The following is a 20306-nucleotide window of genomic DNA, read 5'->3' on the forward strand; positions in this document are numbered from 1 at the left end:
TCCAGTACAGTGACTGATAACACATCTATACAGTAGATAACACAGGTTACACCATTCACAATAGGTGATGTCACAGCTCACCTCCTCCTGTACAATGACTGATAACACCTATATACAGTAGATAACACAGGATCCAACATTAACAATAGGTGATATCACAGCTCACCTCCTCCTGTACAGTGATTGATAACACCTATATACAGTTGAAAACATGGGATACATCAGTCACATTTGGTGACGTCACAGCTCACCTCCTCTTCCTCAACAACTGATAACACCTCTATCTACAGCAGATAACACAGGATCCACCATTCACAATAGGTGATGTCCTCCTGTACAGTGACTGATAACATGGGATACATCATTCACAATAGGGGATGTCACAGCTCACCTCCTCCTCTTGTACAATAACTGATAACACAGGATCCAGTCACAATGACCTCATGCTCATTAGACCCTTCAATACAGGTCTGGGGATCTGAGTATTGTGGTTATGTACATGTGTTGTTTCCTGAAACAACAGGAACCTAGAGTTTAAAAGCCCCAGTGACTGGTGTGAACCCTACAAGATTACCATTTTTTTTTTTTTTAAATACAGATTGTGATTGGAAAAAACAAATAATGTAAGACAAAGCATGAATTAAACAAGTGTTCATTTTCTGATGACACATTCCCTGTAAGTGTTTAATGTCGGGATAGAATCAATGGGTTACGATGGATTTTCAGGCAGTTCTTCTGGTCCCTCGCTGTCGGTGGAAACACTATAATGACCCCCTATGACAGACATGACCGAGAGAGCAGGGTGTCACACAACAGCTTTATTACCCCGGAAATACTTAATCTAGTACATCACACTCCGGGGAGGTGAGGGAGTCAGTCTGTGTGATCCTCCTTACAACACAAGTTGCTGATTTTCCTCCGTGTTGGTCTCCGTTTTCAGGTTTTCTCCGCTTTCACTTTTTTTTTTGGTTGATTTCAGACGGGAAAGATCTTTGTGCAGTTTTATTTTTTAGCAACAATCAAGACTGCAGAAGGCACCAAACCTGGAGAAAAGTCACGACAATCAGAGCAGGCGAGAGACAAAAAAGGCCACAATAATCCCAGATAAAAACACATAAAAGCAGCAAAGATATCAACAGAAAAGGTCTAAAGGTGGCGCAACGTGTCAGGCCACAATACGTTTATGGCCTCAGTTGTCTCCTCACAACTTTCATCGCCGCCGATAACTTTCAAACTGGCTAAAAGTACATTTCACATCAATATGTGAGGATTGAAGCATGGCAGAACAATGTACAAATATAGGACTGCAACGATCACAAGAGGTCATCCTCTATGGAGGAAAGAAGATGTAATCATCAGCACAGACTGTGGATCCTTTACTTTATGAGCATTAAGACTACGGATTCTTTATTGTACAAGTAGTGAGACTGGATTCTTTACTGTACGAGCTGTGAGCCAGAGGATTCTGTACTTTATGAGCAGTGAGACAATGGATTCTTTACTGTGCAAGTAATAAGACTACAGAGTCTTTACTGTGTAAGTAGTGAGACTATTATTATTGTGAGAGCTGTCAGTATATGGATTCTTTCCTGTATGAGCAGCGAGATTAGACTCTTTACTGTGTGACCCGTTAGACGATGGATTCTTTACTGTAAGAGCAGTGAGGCTATGGATTCTTTACTATAAGAGCAGTGGGGCTATGGATTCTTTACTGTAAGAGCAGTGGGGCTATGGATTCTTTACTGTAAGAGCAGTGGGGCTATGGATTCTTGTAACTTGCAAAATAAATAAGGAGAATGGTGGCACTCACCGTCCCTTTAAAAATGCCTTTTGTTGGAACATCATAACATTCCGCAGAGGCAGGAGAGTATAGAGTGGATGCCGCGTCCTGACTTTTATGATGTTCAAATAAAAGGTGTTTTTAAAGGGACGGTGAGTGCCACCATTCTCCTTATTTCTTTTGCAAGTTACAAGCTACTGTCTACTTGGTCTGGACGTGCACCCAAGATCCCAGTGTAGGTGTTTTATGTAAGCCAAGGATGTAACCCGATGTTAATACGATAGAAAAAGCACTGCCATGCTAAACCTTTTTGTCTTCAGTTGTATTCACAGACTATGGATTCTTTACTGTGCGAGCTGTGAGACTATGGATTCTTTACTGTAAGAGCAAGGAGACTATGGATTCTTTACTGTAAGAGCAGTGAGACTATGGATTTTTTGTTGTATGAGTAATGAGACTATGGATTCTTTACTGTAAGAGCAGTGAGACTATGGATTCTTTACTGTAAGAGCAGTGAGACTATGGATTCTTTACTGTAAGAGCAGTGAGACTATGGATTCTTTGTTGTATGAGTAATGAGACTACATATTCTTTACTGTATAAATAGTGAGACTATGGATTCCTTATTGTGTGAGCTATAAGTCTATGGATTCTTTACTGTACGAGTAGTGAGACTACAGATTCTTTACTGTAAGAGCAGTGAGACTATGGATTCTTTGTTGTATGAGTAATGAGACTACATATTCTTTACTGTATAAATAGTGAGACTATGGATTCCTTATTGTGTGAGCTATAAGTCTATGGATTCTTTACTGTACGAGTTGTGAGACTACAGATTCTTTACTGTATAAGCAGTGAGACTATGGATTCTTTACGGTATAAGTAGTGAGACTATGGATTTTTTTACTGTGCAAGCAGTGAGACTATGGAGTTCTCCAGTTAGAGCTAATGACGGACTGTAAACGAAGTTTTCCTCTAAGGAAGAATGTGAATTTTTTTAACCCCTTACTAATAGTAGTAGCACGCCGATGTCGGTATCCCCCGCTTTGATGTGGGCTCCGGCGGTGAGCCCACATGAACAGCTGACATGTGGGCACAATAGTCGCGGGTGGAAACGCGATCCACCCATGTCTAATAACTAGCTAAATGCCGCTGTCAAACGTTGACAGCGGCATTTAAATGGCGCCTCTGGCCATCGGTGACCCACGTCACGTCATCACGGGTCACCGGTGTGTCGGCATGACAACCTGAGGTTTGGAGACCTCTATGGTTGTCAGTGCCGAATTGCTATGAGCACCACCCAGTGGTTGGCGCTCATAACAAGTCAGTGATTCTGCTATATAGAGGTGATCTGATCATCGCCTCTATGTAGCAGAGCTGATTAAGTTGTGCCAGCTTCTAGCCTCCTATGGAGGCTATTGAAGCATGCCAAAAGTAAAAAAAAAAAAAAAAAAAAAAAAATTGTATAAAAATATATATAAAAAAAATATATATAAAAAGATTAAATCACCCTCCTTTCACCCCATTCAAAATAAAACAATAAGAAAAAAATCATACATACACATATTTGGTATCACCGCGTTCAGAATCGCCCGATGTATCAATAAAAAAAAGGATTAACCTGATCGCTAAACGGTGTAGCGGGGAAAAGGAGTCAAAACGCCTGAAATACCTTTTTTTGGGTCGCTGCGACATTGCATTAAATTGCAATAACGGGCGATCAAAAGATCGGATCTGCACAAAATTGGTATCATTAAAAACGCCAGCTCGCCGCACAAAAAAGAAGCCCTCACCCGACCCCAGTTCACAAACGTTTGGAATTTTTTTTTCAGCACTTAGGTAAAAGAGAACCTGGACATGTTTGGAGTCTATGAACTCGTAATGACCTGGAGAATAATAATGGCAGGTCAGGTTTAGCATTTAGTGAACCAAGCAAAAAAGCCAAACAACAAAAAACAAGTGTGAGATTGCACTTTTTTTGCAATTTCACTGCACTTGGAATTTTTTCCCGTTTTCTAGTACACGACATAGTAAAACCAATGGTGTCGTTCAAAAGTACAACTCGTCCCGCAATAAACAAGCCCTCACACGGCCATAGTGATGGAAAAATAAAAAAAAAGTCATGGCTCTGGGAAGAAGGGGAGCGAAAAACGAAAACGCAAAACCGGAAAAAGCTCCGGCCATGAAGGGGTTAATGATGCCTGTTCCTGGATTTGCCATTCCCCACAGTATCTATGGTAAGGGGGGGTCTATTATTTCCGGTATAACACATTTACCGAATAGTCCAAGCGGGGGAGTAGTGGACTATAAACTGAAATGACTTCTCACCAAGTTCCTGTAGTGGTTTCTCCATATCTTCCTCTGTGAAGACTCGCCGGGGGAAAGAAGTCAGAAGGTTGAACGGCCCCTCTGGACCGCCCGGCCAGTTTAGCTCCACATATAAGCGGACGGCTGCCAGTTGCTCACGGGCACGAAATGTATGAGACAGGGCTGTGCCATCAAGTAGGCGCACCTGTGGGCGGAGGAGACTATTAGGGTACGTGCACACCAGGAGGTTACAGCAGACCGGTTATACCTGCGGTCCGTTTAATTTATGCTGCAGATTTTCAGTCTGGGTTCATTCCCCCATTTACCTGAATCCGGCACTCATCGTATTCCTTCTTGGCGAGAGGCTCCTGTACAGGGGACGATGGGGAGGGCGTGGGCGCTGCCGGAGGCGACTCTGCAGGGGGAGATATTGGATCTGATGTGGACCCTCCGTACTGAAACAAAAATCGTAAGGCAAAGCTGAATCGGCTGCGGCACATGAAGGCGGATATTACTAAGGTTCACATCATCAGAGACTACGGACAAAGGCTTATATCAGAAGGATCATCCGATGTACAGAATATTCCTGATGGAAGGGCTCAGTGTCCGACCTTATAGGCATACATCACTAAGAGGCTCCCACTGGGAAAAATATATATGCACGTGTGTGTGTTAGATATGTGTGTGTGTATAATAATAAATTTTATTTCTATAGCGCCGACATATTCCGCAGCACTTTACATTTCAGAGGGGATTTGTACAGACCACAGACATTACAGCATAACAATAATCACATAGATCATAACAGATACCAAGAGGAATGAGGGCCCTGCTCGCAAGCTTACAGTCTATGAGGAAAGAGGTAGACACGAAAGGTGGGTGGTAACAATTGCTTTTATTGTTTGGACCAGCCATAGTGTAAGAATTGTTGCAGCATGAACCTGTTAACAGTCTAAATATGTTACAGTACAGACACAGAGGGCTATTAAATGCATAAAGCGTGTGAGAATATGATGCAAAGATCCTGAATATGGTAAAAAAAAATTTGAATGAGCCACACAGGGATCGTTAGGTTAATGCGTTGAGGCGGTAGGGAAGTCAGAACAAATGCGTTTTTAAGGCACGCTTAAAACTGTGGGGATTGGGAATCGTATTAACCTGGGCAGTGCATTCCAAAGAATTGGCGCAGCAGGTGAAAAGTCTTGGAGATGGGAGTGGGAGCTTCTGATTATTGTGGATGCTAACCTCAGGTCATCAGCAGAGCGGAGGGCGCGGGTAGGGTGGTAGGCTGAGACGAGGGAGGAGATGTAGGGTGGTGCTGAGCCATGGAGGGCTTTGTGGGTGAGGGTAATAAGTTTATACTGAATTCTGGAGTGGATGGGTAGCCAGTGTAATGGCTGGCACAAGGTAGAGGCATCGGTGTAACGATTGGTGAAGAATATGATCCTGGCTGCAACATTCAGGACAGATTGTATACCGTATTTTTCGGACTATAAGACGCACCCGACCATAAGACGCATTCCAAATTTTCAAAAAGAAAATAGGGAAAAAAAATAATGTGTCAAATGGGGGTCCGTCTTACAGTCCGAATTCAGTTTACTGGGGGGGGGGGGGGATAGGTAGAGGTGCAGGAGTGGTCACAGGGTTGTTTGGTGGTCCAGGCTGGTGCAGTGGCCTCTGGGAAAACGCATCCCAGGCTGGTGATGCTCTGTGCTGCGTGGGGGGGTCCGCTGGAATTTTGTCAAAGCCCAGAGGCCCCCGCACCTCCATTGCTGCGATGTGGTGGCCTCTGGGAAAATGGCCGCTGGGGGCAGCGCATGCTCAGATTCAGATCTCGGCACCTAGATCTCATCCCATTACAAAGATCTGAATCTGAGCATGCGCCGCCCCCCAGCGGCCATTTTCCCGGAGGCCACCGCATCACAGCAATGGAGCTGGGGGGCCTCCGGACTTTGACAAAATGCCGGCGGAGCCCCCCCACACAGCACAGAGAGCCGCTGCTGCCCCAGCACAGAGCACCGCCGCACAGAGCACAGCTGCCGCAGCATTTGTAAGTATGTTCTGACTATTAAGACACACACCCATTTTCCCCAAAAAATTTTTTGGGAAAAAGTGTGTCTTATAGTCCGAAAAATACGGTAGATACAAATATATATATATATATATATATATATTACACATGCACATAAATAAATATATATATATATATATATATATATATATATATATATATATATATATATATATTATATATAGCTCAAAGTGTGTATGTGTGTGTGTGTGTATGTCCGGGATTGGCATCTGCACCGTTGCAGCTACAGCCACAAAATTTGGCACAGTCACACGTCTGGACCCCGAGAGCGTCATGGGCTATGTTGTGAGGCAAAATTTTAACCCCGCGCGTTCCAATTCACCAAACAATTTTGCCCCTATCTACATACTGGGGAAAAAGTGTGTGCGCGTCAAGCCCCGCCCCTCATTATGATGTCACAATGGTTGCCATGGCGACGCTGATGTCATCATAGGTTGCAAGCCCCGCCGCTCATTATGATGTCATAATGGTTGACTATAAGATGGAGGATGTATGATGGGTATATGGCCACTGGACTATGGGATTGAGGATATGTGTGATGGGTATATGGGCATGGGACTATGGGATGGAGAATGTGTGATGGGTATATGGGCACTTGACTATGGGATGGCGGATATGTATGATGGGTATATGGGCACGGGACTATGGGATTGAGGATATGTATGACGGGTATATGGGCACGGGACTATGGGATGGAGAATGTGTGATGGGTATATGGGCACTTGACTATGGGATGGAGGATATGTGTGATGGGTATATGGGCACTCGATTATGGGATGGCGAATATGTATGATGGGTATATGGCCACTGGACTATGGGATTGAGGATATGTATGACGGGTATATGGGCACGGGACTATGGGATGGAGAATGTGTGATGGGTATATGGGCACTTGACTATGGGATGGAGGATATGTGTGATGGGTATATGGGCACTCGATTATGGGATGGCGAATATGTATGATGGGTATATGGCCACTGGACTATGGGATTGAGGATATGTGTGATGGGTATATGGGCATGGGACTATGGGATGGAGAATGTGTGATGGGTATATGGGCACTTGACTATGGGATGGCGGATATGTATGATGGGTATATGGGCACGGGACTATGGGATTGAGGATATGTATGACGGGTATATGGGCACGGGACTATGGGATGGAGAATGTGTGATGGGTATATGGGCACTTGACTATGGGATGGAGGATATGTGTGATGGGTATATGGGCACTCGATTATGGGATGGCGAATATGTATGATGGGTATATGGCCACTGGACTATGGGATTGAGGATATGTATGACGGGTATATGGGCACGGGACTATGGGATGGAGAATGTGTGATGGGTATATGGGCACTTGACTATGGGATGGAGGATATGTGTGATGGGTATATGGGCACTCGATTATGGGATGGCGAATATGTATGATGGGTATATGGGCACGGGACTATGGGATGGTGGATATGTATGATGGGTATATGGGCATGGGACTATGGGATGGAGAATGTGTGATGGGTATATGGGCACTTGACTATGGGATGGCGGATATGTATGATGGGTATATGGGCACTCGATTATGGGATGGCGAATATGTATGATGGGTATATGGCCACTGGACTATGGGATTGAGGATATGTATGATGGGTATATGGGCATGGGACTATGGGATGGAGAATGTGTGATGGGTATATGGGCACGGGACTATGGGATGGTGGATATGTATGATGGGTATATGGGCACTGGACTATGGGATTGAGGATATGTATGATGGGTATATGGGCATGGGACTATGGGATGGAGAATGTGTGATGAGTATATGGGCACTTGACTATGGGATGGCGGATATGTATGATGGGTATATGGGCACTCGATTATGGGATGGCGAATATGTATGATGGGTATATGGGCACGGGACTATGGGATGGTGGATATGTATGATGGGTATATGTACACGGGACTATGGGATGGAGGATAATTATAATTTGTTATAACTATCCACAGTTAGTTACTATGCCTGGGCAGCGCCGGGCTCTTCAGCTAGTATAAAAATTTCTAGGGGGTTAAAATTTCGCCTCACAACATAGCCTATGATGCTCTCGGGGTCCAGACGTGTGACTGTGCCAAATTTTGTGGCTGTAGCTGCGACGGTGCGGATGCCTATCCCGGACATACACACACACATACATACATACACATTGAGCTTTATATATTAGATATAAGGGACCAGACCCAGACACTACTGGTTTCACGGATTGGTAAGAATGACTGGAGGTGTACCCTACAGTCCAGGATCCGCTGGTCGCACTCACCCTTCTCGCTCGCTCGGCTTTGTCTCGCGCAATTTTCTCTTTGACGCGTTCTCTGTAAGGAAGGAGAAAGTGAGGCGATGACTACTCTACGCTTGTGCATCACGCTATTCACACCGTACCACCATGTATGAAGCCCTAATATCCGACGTCACCTCTTTGCCGTACTGACCCCAACCATGAATGGGACATTTTTCATTTTGATCTGTTTTTATCTTTTCGCTCCCCTTCTTTCAAAATCCATAACTTATTTTTCCCGCAGACATAACCGTACGTGGGCTTATTTATTACGGAACGATTTGCAGCCCTGAGTGACAGCATTTACTTCACCGTTCCGGAAAACTGGAAAAAAAAATGTACCAAACTTGTACAGGGTTTTTATATATTTATTTTTTTTTACATTTTTTATATGGTCACAAAAAAAATTAAGAACTTTGAACACGCACATTTGGCTTCTGTCGCATTTTTCTGAAAGCTGTGACTTTTTATTTTTCTGTCGCTGGAGATCTTTTTTTTTTGTGTATGCAAAAGCTGTAGTTTTTAACGGTACCATTTTGAGGTACATGCAATTTTTTTTTTTTTTTTTTTTTTGGGGGGGGAGAACAAATATCTTTAATAACATTTTTTAATGTAATTTTCACTGTAATTTTCACTGTACTTTTCAATGGTCTTTATGGACCTGAACCTGCGATCGTCAGTTCGTCTCGTACTACATACAGCAATTCCTCTGTATTGCAGCAATAAAGGGAAAGTGACCACCTCCTATGACGCCCGGCCACAATATGGCAGTGACCGGGGGGCTTTCCGCAGGTTTCAGGCTGCAATGGTAACCCGTCAGCACCTTGCGGTTGGACACTTACGTTCGTGCCTCGCACTGGCAATCAAACCGTTTAAATGCTGCTGTTAGTTATTAACGGGGCATCTAAACGGTTAAACAGCAAAGATGGTTTAGCAACATAAATGGCTCATTTTCTACTAATTGTAGTATACTGATGTCAGAATGTAGTCGTTTAGAGTACAGGTGATGGCAGTGATGGGTCAAGCTCAGCCTTCGTGTCTCACTAACTCTGGGTAGGAGATTGTCCTGGTAAGCCCAACACTTAAGAGGAGAAAGGTGCGGACCCATCACTGCCATCATCTGTACTCCCAATGAGTACGCTCTGATATCAAGGTAGGTGAAGACTGGCAAAAAGACTGGGGAAAAGCCAGGGATTTGGATGCCACGTACACAAGATGTTTTTTTCTGAATGACAACAAATCCCCAAGTAAAGTGATTTGCAAAGTTTCAACGGTGTTATCTGAGCATGCTCATGTGCTAACCAAGTGTCTTCGGCATGCTCGAAAAAACCGCGGTATAGGAAGAGCAATGATCGTTACTAGCAATCACTGGGTGTAATGCACACTCTGCTCACTTCCGGGGACGCTTCCTGTTAGAAAAATAGGGGACGTTGAGATTTGGTGATTCTATGCACCTGATAAGGGGTACACAGGCGGCCATGCTTGCGTACAGTGCTCTCTTCTGAAGCGTCCTGAAAACTAGGATAGACTTTAGGGAGAGGGTCATATGTCCGCACGTCCGCCTCTCCGGCGTGTGACTGTAATGCGGGAGTCAAGTAAAGTCGGAGCTGCCCCCATCCGTCCCGCGGATATGTACTGAAGGGTCATCAAACCGGGCAACCTATTCCCTTAAATCAGCATTTTTGCCAGCGGTCGCTTCACCTGGCCATCCTTTCCTCCTGTTTCTCCCTCCTCCTGTCTTCCGCTGCTTTCTGCATTTCTTGCTCCTGCATCTTCTGTCGGATTACGGATAACTCCTGTCCTTGCTTCCGCCTCTGTTTCTCCTGCTCGATTCTCTCCCTCTTTTCTCGCTCTTCTCGCTCTTGTTGCTTTTGTGCTATCAGCTCCATCATCCTGTGGACAGATATCAGCAAGGAATCATTCTCAGCATTTAGTGTCATATTAACATTTCAGTCGATCATCAGTAATAATAATATTAGCAAATCCCTCCATTTAGTAATGTAGTACAGTTCTGATTAGCTATGTTGCTTACCCCATGTGCAGGGCATTGCAGTAGCTTAGGTATCCATGGTTATAACTAACTGTCACTATATGAGTGGTCGTAACCATGGATACCCAAGTTGCTGCAATGCCCTGCACATAGGGTAAGCGATATAGCTAATCAGAAGAACTATAATACATTTCTAATTGGAGGTATATACTAATATTGCTAATATGTTATAGTATGTTATTGCACATACCATGTATTGGGATAGTATTTTTTTTCCCTTTAAGGCTGAGTTCACACGTGGCGTTTTTTTTCGTGCTTCCGCGGCGGTTTTAACAGCGCGATTTTGCCGAGAAAAATAAGCATTCCTATGGGATTCCGCAATGCTGTGCTGATGCTGCGGTTTTTACCGTGGCGGAATCGCTTCGCGGTAAAAAACGCAGCATGCGCATTAATTTTGCGGAATCGCGGTGATCCCGCACCCATAGGAATGCATTGTTCCGCTTACTTCCCGCATGTGGCTGTGCACACCATGCGAAAAGTAAGCAGAACATTTGCGGATGGTACCCACAGTCCGGAGGAGAGGAGACTGTCCTCCGGGCTTTGGGCACCATATCCCTGTAAAAAATAGAATTTAAAATAAAAAATATTGTTATTCTTACCTTACGGCGTCTCGCGCAGCCTTCCCGTCTCTCTCCACGCTCCCGTTCCCAGTAATCCTTTGCGAAAATGCCCGCGATGGCGTCCGTTCACGCGGGATCGCGAAATCTCGCGGTCATTCGCACGACGTCATTGCGAATTACCGCGAGTCATCGCGGGCATTTTCGCAAAGGATTACTGGGAAGACTGCGCGGGACATCGGAAGGTAAGAATAACACCATTTTTTATTTTTTTTACTTTTTATCTTTTACTACTGATGCTGCATAGGCGGCCTCAGTAGTAAAAAGTTGATCACACTTGTCAAACACTATGTTTGACGAGTGTGACCAACCTGTCAATCAGTTCTCCAAGCGATGCTACAGATCGCTTGGAAAATGCTAGTTTTTCCACGGGAAAATCGCGGGAATTTAAAATGCGATTTTCCCGCGGAATGGAATTCCGGAATTCTAGCGGTAATTTCCGCGAGAGTTCCGGTACGTGTGAACTTAGCCTAAAGGGAATGTCCCAGGATGTTCCCGTACCAACAGCCACACATGCCCAGTCCTACCTCCTGGAAGTTTAAACAGAAGCGCAACAGAGGGATTCCTACTATTGTACAGGCTGTCCATAAGAATCAGCAGCTTCCTATCACTAGCACATTACATGGACACTCTGAAAAAAAATAAAAGAACAGTAGGGGGCGCCGTAGATATTGCAACAAAAACGATGGGTCCCCTACCCATGGGCACCCCTCCTCCGACCACGTCATGGCGTCGGCCACCAGATACGGTAAGCCTCAGGGATCAGAGATGGACGGTGGTAATTCAGTGGTTAAACAGCAGCAATCTGAGCTAGTTCTGGTCGATGCTGTAAAAGGCAGGTGCAGGCAGTATAACACAGCAGGCAGCCACCATGCTAAGAGCAGGCTCAGCTCTTGAGCCCGTTCCATACATCCAAGCCAGATGTGTGACGTACACGTACATCAAGCATCTAGAAGGAAGTAACCATATTCATTATCAATTAGCAGGAGGATAAAACTATGGGAAACCTCATTGAAAGACCGCGCGTAAAAAACTAACACGGCTCTGCTCCTATCGAGGTTGCTCTTAACGGGTAATGATAGGTTAGTTCGCCCCCCCTTGTCGCGAACCCTATAGATCCTGGTGCTCTCATTAAATTTACCTTCTCGTCTGCCGCTCCTTCTCCTCCTCGGTTAAAGACGCTCTTTCTTTATAGGAAACAAAAGGGTCAACACCGATTAGACAAAATTACGCCGCCCCCGCTCACCGTCGTCTGACCCTAGGTAGTCCCCATTAAAGTCCCCACTGACAGTGTACCTGGAAAAAAAAAAAAAAAAGGACCGAGCATCCAACAATATGGAGCCAAAGTCTGGTCCTGCCCAATATATAGGTTAGAATTTCTAACCTGAACTTGCGTCCATTTCCGGTGAACCTGTGTCCATCTCTTGCGGCTCCTGCCTGCTCGCATCCTCTTTGGTGTCCAGCACAACCGGCTCATCGATGTCAGGATCATCTTCATGTTCCATCAGCCTGGAAGAGCCACAATGAGACTGCAGCAAACATTGGGACCTGTGTACACTGTGCACGGAGATGACGCTCCTTACCAGTCCATGGCCGACTCTATTCCTTGATTTCCAGTGGCAGCCACGGCTTTTTCCCTGTTCCAGGAAGAGACGGCACAAAGGTTTATTTTGAGCTCCAGGGCGCGGGGGCAACTCTTAACTACTGCACCAGCTATAATTCCTAATAGATTAGGGGCATATATGCACTCTGCAGTTAGCACCTAGAGGCAGAAAATCCAGTGTCTGTTATACACTATGCTTTATTCACCATCCCCGAGTCCGGAGGGGAGTCTCCACCGCTGTTTCCTGTGTGCGGTGTTATTGTCTGCAGTGAGAGCCAATCAGTGAGCTTGGAGCGGGTGTGTTCTTTCTACACGAACATAATGATTGGCTGCTGAGCTATCCATGTGACGTCAGCACAGCAGCTAAAAAGTGACGCCGGACGCATTGGCGCTCGACCCAGGGAGGGTAAGAAAAGCACGGTTTGTCTGCCTTAGATCGTGATTTTCTGAAAAGAGACCCCTTTAAGCCATTCAACAGAATGGATCAAATAACCAATGGCCCAGTGGTCCTCATCTTTAGCCATTAAAGAACTCCGATTCCAATGGTGCTAAAACTGGTAGACTGGTGAGGATCCCAGTGACTAGACCCCAGAACGAGGGACCTGCTGCACCATTCACCCCTTAATGACCACCGTCTTGTGTCCAGGGACAGTCACCGGTCTAACAGTTATACCCAAACCAGTAGATAGGGAGTTTAGGCTGGGATACCCCTTTAATGTAAATATCGGTGGACAGATTTTGCAAATATCAAGTCACCCGTAGCTCAGATCTACGGCGTAGGTGCCGCCTTGTGGGAATGTGATGACGTAACGTGGCTAAAACAATCCACCTTCTTTTGCTCCAGCGCTCATCACTTGACTGTGACCCTACAACAAAGGACTCCATGCATTTCTATGGGCTGTGGTGAGACCAACTATGCCTTGCTTCCTCAAAGTTTCAAAGGCATTGGGAATAAAAGTGTCCGACAATGTAACAACCCCACCCATCATGGGTGTCCCCTAGTAAAAGATTCTCAGGACCCTGGTGCGATGTCTACGCTGCTATTTGTGGCTGATGATCCAGACTTTCTCGCCCAACACTTGAATGCCGACATCTAGAGTACCCCCCCAATGACGTCATCTGATGACTAGCGACTTGGCCTAATGCGATGTCCCGGGGTGGTCTACTGATCACAAGGATGCCACCTTTGAGTGCTGGCCAAGGATATTAACGTTGATACTGGACCAGAAGCTTGCAAATCTTTTGGCTCAGCCGTATTATCCCCTTTACCATATAGAGCTCTCCCCGTCTTCTTAGGTGGTTACTGTCGGATAGCGCTTGTGTAAACGAGCAATTTTGCAATTTACTGCTAATTGAAATTTGCAGCCATTCTTGAGATATTAATGCATTTCTATTGCTTTTCTCGTTGCCTCGGAGACCGACCACCGCTGCTGTCTAACTTGGAATCACCGCCTGGGATATGGAAATAAATGGCGCTCTCCAACTGTCCTGACTAGCTTTAAAAATAATGCTTACAAGCCTGATAGAAAAGTAAGCACTGTGCATATTCTGCTGTCCAAGCAGAGGTGGTCGGTTTCCTAGGCAACGAGCTGTAAACAAAAAGTTATTATCTCAAGAACGACTGGAAATTTGAATAGGCAGCAAATTGCAAAATAGCTTGTGTTTGCGAGCACTGTCGGTTAATGGGCCATGTCTGGTACTGCGGGTCAGCGCCATTGAAGTGAATGGAGTTGAGCAGCAACATCACATGCAACCTGTGACACGGTTTCTGGAGGATTTTTTCTTTTTCTCATACTGTACCATAGAGGAGTTGAATAAAGAAATATATATATTACGCTCTGCTCGGGGGGAATCCCATCTCTATGAGGCTTTCCAGCGCTGAACACTCGGACATTTCTAGAAATAGGAAACACAAGGGTACAACGGTCAAGGACTACGTAGGCTTTTTCAAGAGTACAACTTATCATTTAGCCAAACAATCGGTGACAAGTGCGTGACCAATAGGGGTCCCACCACTGGGGCCCCATTGATAATAAGACAGGGGTCCCAAATTTCCTCCATAGGTTGTAGGACAGATGGAAATGACCCATGGGCAAAGTTTCACAAATCCATGTGTTTCGCACCACAGGTATGGACCGCGATGTAAGGATAGGTGATACGTTGTCATCATGGTAAAATGCTTTCCGGTAGAGTATAAACCTAAATGTATCTTCTAGATATATTATAACACCAGGAGTCCCTAAAATAACACAGCTGTGCAGGCAGAGAGACATGTGTTTCACCCAGGCTTCATCAGGTGGTTTAGGTACAGAGCACCACGGCCATTTGTCAACGGTAACAAACCCAGGTTTCATGAGAGCGCGAGTCCCCCGTTTGAAATGAGAGATCAAGCATGCGCCCCACCACTCAATTCAATGTCTTTAAGACTGACTGAGGTAACCCAGTCCTGCATTAGGGAGGGTTAATAGAGACCTCAATTGTTAAGCTTGGGTCAGGAAACCCGCTGCCAACCTGTTCATTGTGATCAAGTATTCAGACAGTGAAGCACAGATTTCTGAAGCCTGAGTTACTTTTTACAAGCCTGGTTGTGTTTTTCAGTGGCACCATTCTGAAGTACATATACTTTTATAGTACAGCCACGCCATGGTCCCTACCTCTGATGAAGCCGTAAAATATGCGAAACATCTTGTGTTTTAGATTTAAAAAGATCCTGGCACATTGGAAAAGCTATTTACCTGTAGATAGCGGGTCAATTTGCAAGTAAATAGCGTTACAGTCCTGCCCGGCTGCCATGCTGAAGGTACGGATACCGGGAGAAAATGAACTTACGGTATTTCTTGTAAAGCATCTGGGGGAAATAACACATTTCTGGCCATTTTACCAATTCTTAGACTGCTTTTTTTCACCTCTGCAGGCTCCTAATTTTTAGTTCTCTCTGAGCTTGTGGGAAAAGACTAGCTATTAAAAAACCTTCTACATACTACACAAGGAAAGAGGCTCCTGCTCTCCCTTCTACGTAGATCACAGAGAGCAGCATGGAGGACATTATACAGCAGTACTGAGCTGTGCGACTGTGAATCCAGCATGGAAGTAAAATACATTTCCTAAAGCTGCAGCACAATCTGCCTGGTGTCTCCCAGTTCTGAGCGCTCTTCATTCCTCTCTCTTTGTAGAGAATAATAGGAGCTGTAATCTGAACCCGCAATGACCTGGCAATCCATTTCTTGACACAGATAGATTTGAGTCGATTTTTCTTTTTTTACCTAGCGTGGATGAGGGTTTCAGGAAATGGGGGAGAGGGGAAAAGTGGCTTATAATTTCACAGTCCATACTCAGCCCGTAATGCACAGATTGGATACAGGATTTTCCTGACCTGAACTCAGCAGCCTCCCATAGAGAATTAAATGGAATCTGCCAGCAGGTTTTTGCTACATCACCTGAGCAGCATGATGTAGTGGCACAGACACTGGCTCCAGTGATGTGTCACTTAATGGGTGCAGTAGCTGTGATACAATCAGAGACAGTACTTAAATGCAACATGAAACAGAGCTGGGAAAGCTGCCCCCCCCCAACACACACACACACACACCAGACTCTGTATGTAAATTGTCTATAGACAGTAAGCTGCTTATCACAGGAGGGGGCATGGTCAGACCAGAGATATTGTGCCAGTTTGTCAGGGGCAATGATAATCACCAGGTGATAAAACCTTCACTGTAAGTAAACAACAGCACACAACCTGATAAGCGACACATCATTGAATTATGTGTTTTAAAGAGGTTGTCCATTCCAAATCGATAAACACAGAATGACTACAGACTTATGAATCCCCTGAGCGCAGACACTGTGCGCTGCGGGAATTCCCCAGTTTCTGAACTGGGACCGGAGGGTATGAATGAGCTATACACACTCCCGGCCAGTGCAAGCAGCCTCATTCCATACACTTGACTATGCCCCGACTGCAGACTTATCGGCTTGGACCGGACAGTCCCTACCTCACGCTGGCCTCAGATTACATAGTAAAAGCCTGCTGACAGATTCCCTTTAACAGAGGGGCAGTTCATATTACCGCCATTCACACCAGCTCTTCAGAACACCCGTCCTTTGGGATCGGTACATGTCCTAGCAGTCGGACCCCCTGCAATTGGGAACTTACAAACTGTAGAATACCCCTTTAAGTGATAAGTGAAAGGTCTCAAACACACATACAAAAGGAAAAACAAATGAAAAAACCAAACACTTCGAGAGATTTTTAAGACTTTCCAAAAAGAAAAAAAAAGAAAAAGCATACATGCGGCAGTTCAGAGACGTCTGTCTCCAGCAGATTCCTTGGCACAAGGCATAGCGATGGTAGCGGCGATTGGCCATTTGTAAAAGGAGTTTATTTACAATTTGTTTGTCTTTTGTAACTATTTACACACATTGTATTTATTTCATTTTCTCCTGCGGTTAGGACTGACAACAGAGCATTAGGGTGGGACAGATTGGTGGGAGGTCAATGCCCGACACCCGGTCGCCTCCGATCAGCTGTTACTGCTGCTGCCAAAAACAGCTCCTACTGTTCTGATACTAACAGATGATTTAAAGATGGGGTGTAGTGTGGGACCCCAATAATCTGATAATGATTAGAGATGCTGCAAATCGATTCGCAGGACTCTTTCCATCTAGGACCGTCAGACGGGAGCCCTGAGAACCACCCCTCACCTCTTGGCACTTGAGGTTCTTCTTTTGATTAGCTGGTCTGGTGCCACATCAAGCAGCAGCAACGACGTCACGCAGCAGCAACGACGTCACGCAGCAGCAACGACGTCACGTAGTAACAATAACATCAAGCAGCAACAACGACGTCACGCAGCAACAACGACGTCACGCAGCAACAACGACGTCACGCAGCAACAATAACATCAAGCAGCAACAATGTTGTCACGCAGCAACAACGACGTCACGCAGCAACAACGACGTCACGCAGCAACAACGACGTCACGCAGCAACAACGACGTCACGCAGCAACAACGACGTCACGCAGCAACAACGACGTCACGCAGCAACAACGACGTCACGCAGCAACAACGACGTCACGCAGCAACAACGACGTCACGCAGCAACAACGACGTCACGCAGCAACAACGACGTCACGCAGCAACAACGACGTCACGCAGCAACAACGACGTCACGCAGCAACAACGACGTCACGCAGCAACAACGACGTCACGCAGCAACAACGACGTCACGCAGCAACAACGACGTCACGCAGCAACAACGACGTCACGCAGCAACAACGACGTCACGCAGCAACAACGACGTCACGCAGCAACAACGACGTCACGCAGCAACAACGACGTCACGCAGCAACAACGACGTCACGCAGCAACAACGACGTCACGCAGCAACAACGACGTCACGCAGCAGCAACGATGTCATGCAGCAATAATGTTGTCACGCAGCAACAATGTTGTCACGTAGTAACAATAATATCAAGCAGCAACAATGATGTCACGTAGTAACAATAACATCAAGCAGCAGCAATGATGTCAGGCCGCCAAGATAATGTCACACCAGGTGAACTAATCAAGAGGTGTCAGGAGGTGATCAGCAGTTCTCAGGGCTCCATGCAGAGGCCACAGATGACCACCATGGCTGATGGAGCGGCTTCTGCAAATCACCGATGTCCTACCCTAAGGATTAGTTATCAATATCAGACACCTCAACAACCCCTTTAAGGCTCCAGACATTCCCTTTAAATCCAACCCCATAGATGAAATACGTGATGCCAGGAAAACAATGGACCGGCGAGGGGTCCGGTCATCCGAGCAGCCTCCGCCTAGCCCAGCACATGCAGGGTTAACCCCCCCGCCTAGGACTGACATGCGGCACATCTATACAAGTGTATATATGTCTGCACGTGTGTGACCGCAGACAATGCGCCGGTGCCGGGATGGACGAACGCCACAACCGCCTCCTGCACCAAACAACGAGATAAGCGCCACCATCCTATACACCGGGACAGAGACGGAGTCAAGAGGCCGCTGACGTCACGTGATCTCACTCACCGGCGGCTCCTGGAAAACCACGTGACGCTGCACCCGAAGAGGGGCGGGGGATGGAACCGCGTCCCACTATGTACGGAAGCCGATAGGGGACAATAGAAGCTCAATGGAGGTTTTTTTTTTTTTTCCGCTTCTTCCTCGTGCGTAATGCGTAGCGCGTACGTCGAGGAGGCGGCCCTCAAACCGCTGCTTAGCAACGGGAGCGGTGACTGCGCTGCGGCCTCGCTGCCGGCTGTTTCTCATTGTTGTCGGCCGGTGACCGCACGGCTCAGCAGTCTGCGTGTGTATTACGGCCAAGTGTATGAGCTGCGGCTTCTTGTCACTCTTTATATCGTGCAAAGAGAGAGGTAGAACAATGGCGTCTTCCCCGGCACAAAGGGGTTGGAGGCGAATATTTGGCTTATGGAGAAGTGCAGCGAGCGCAGTGTACATGGCGCACAACACGTCATTCTATGCATCGCTCCCATTCACTCCCCTTCTTCCCGGGGCCATAGCTTTTTTATTTTTCCCTCACTATGGCCGTGTGAGGGCTTATTTTTTGCGGGACGAGTTGTACATCACTATTGGTTTCACCATGTCACGTACTCTAAAGCAGGAAAAAAATTCCAAGTGCGGTGAAATTGCAAAAAAGTGCAACCCCACACTTGTTTTTTTGTTTGGCTTTTTCACTAGGTTCACTAAATGCTAAAACTGCCCTGCCATTATTATTCTCCAGGTCGTTACAAGTTCATAGACACCAAACGTGTCCAGGTTCTTATAAAAGTGGTGAAAAAAAACTCCAATGTTTGCTAAAAAAAAATTGTGCCATTTCCGATACCCGGAGCGTCTCCATTTTTCGTGATCTCGGGATAGGTGAGGGCTTATTTTTTGCGTGCCGGGTTGACGTTCTTTATGATACCATTTTGGTGCAGATATGATCTTTTGATCGCCTGTTATTGCATTTTAATGCAATGTCGCGGCGACCAAAAAGATGTAATTGTGGCGTTTCGATTTTTTTTCTCGCTACGCCGTTTAGCGATCGGGTTAATCCTTTTTTTATTGCTAGATCGGGCGATTGTGAACTCGTCGATACCAAATATGTGTATGTATGATTTTATTTTTATTGTTTTATTTTCACTGGGGCGAAAGGGGGGCGATTTGAACGTTTATATTTTTTTCATATTTTTAAATCCTTTTTTTTTTACCTTTGGCATGCTTCAATAGTCTCCATGGGAGGCTAGAAGCTGCTATAGCTTGATCGGCTCTGCTACAGAGAAGCGATGCTCAGATCGCCTCTATATAGCAGAATTACAGGGCAGTACGGTGACTCAGTGATTAGCGCTGCAGCCTTGCAGTCCTGGGTTCGAATCCCACCAAGGACAACATCTGCAAGGAGTTTGTATGTTCTCCCTGTGTTTGCGTGGGTTTCCTACAGGTACTCCGGTTTCCTCCCACATTCCAAAGACATACTGATAGGGAATGTAGATTGTGAGCCCCATCGGGAC

General features: G+C 45.8%; 1 protein-coding gene across 1 annotated transcript; it reads right to left on the minus strand.

The window, feature by feature from the left end:
* Nucleotides 1-803: 803 nt before the first annotated feature.
* UBXN1 (UBX domain protein 1) lies at nt 804-18981 on the minus strand. Its single transcript, XM_073578523.1, has 10 exons — nt 18826-18981; nt 14611-14671; nt 12756-12809; nt 12557-12681; nt 12314-12359; nt 10207-10398; nt 8491-8542; nt 4414-4542; nt 4109-4292; nt 804-1043 (listed from the first exon to the last, which is right to left on the minus strand). The coding sequence occupies exons 2-10, from the start codon at nt 14667-14669 to the stop codon at nt 1003-1005; spliced, it is 882 nt and encodes a 293-aa protein (XP_073434624.1). The 5' UTR covers nt 14670-14671; nt 18826-18981; the 3' UTR covers nt 804-1002.
* Nucleotides 18982-20306: the final 1325 nt, after the last annotated feature.

This window comes from Dendrobates tinctorius, unplaced genomic scaffold (genome assembly GCF_039654945.1).
Source record: "Dendrobates tinctorius isolate UK_male_01 unplaced genomic scaffold, ASM3965494v1 ptg000059l, whole genome shotgun sequence".
Classification (NCBI taxonomy): domain Eukaryota; kingdom Metazoa; phylum Chordata; class Amphibia; order Anura; family Dendrobatidae; genus Dendrobates; species Dendrobates tinctorius.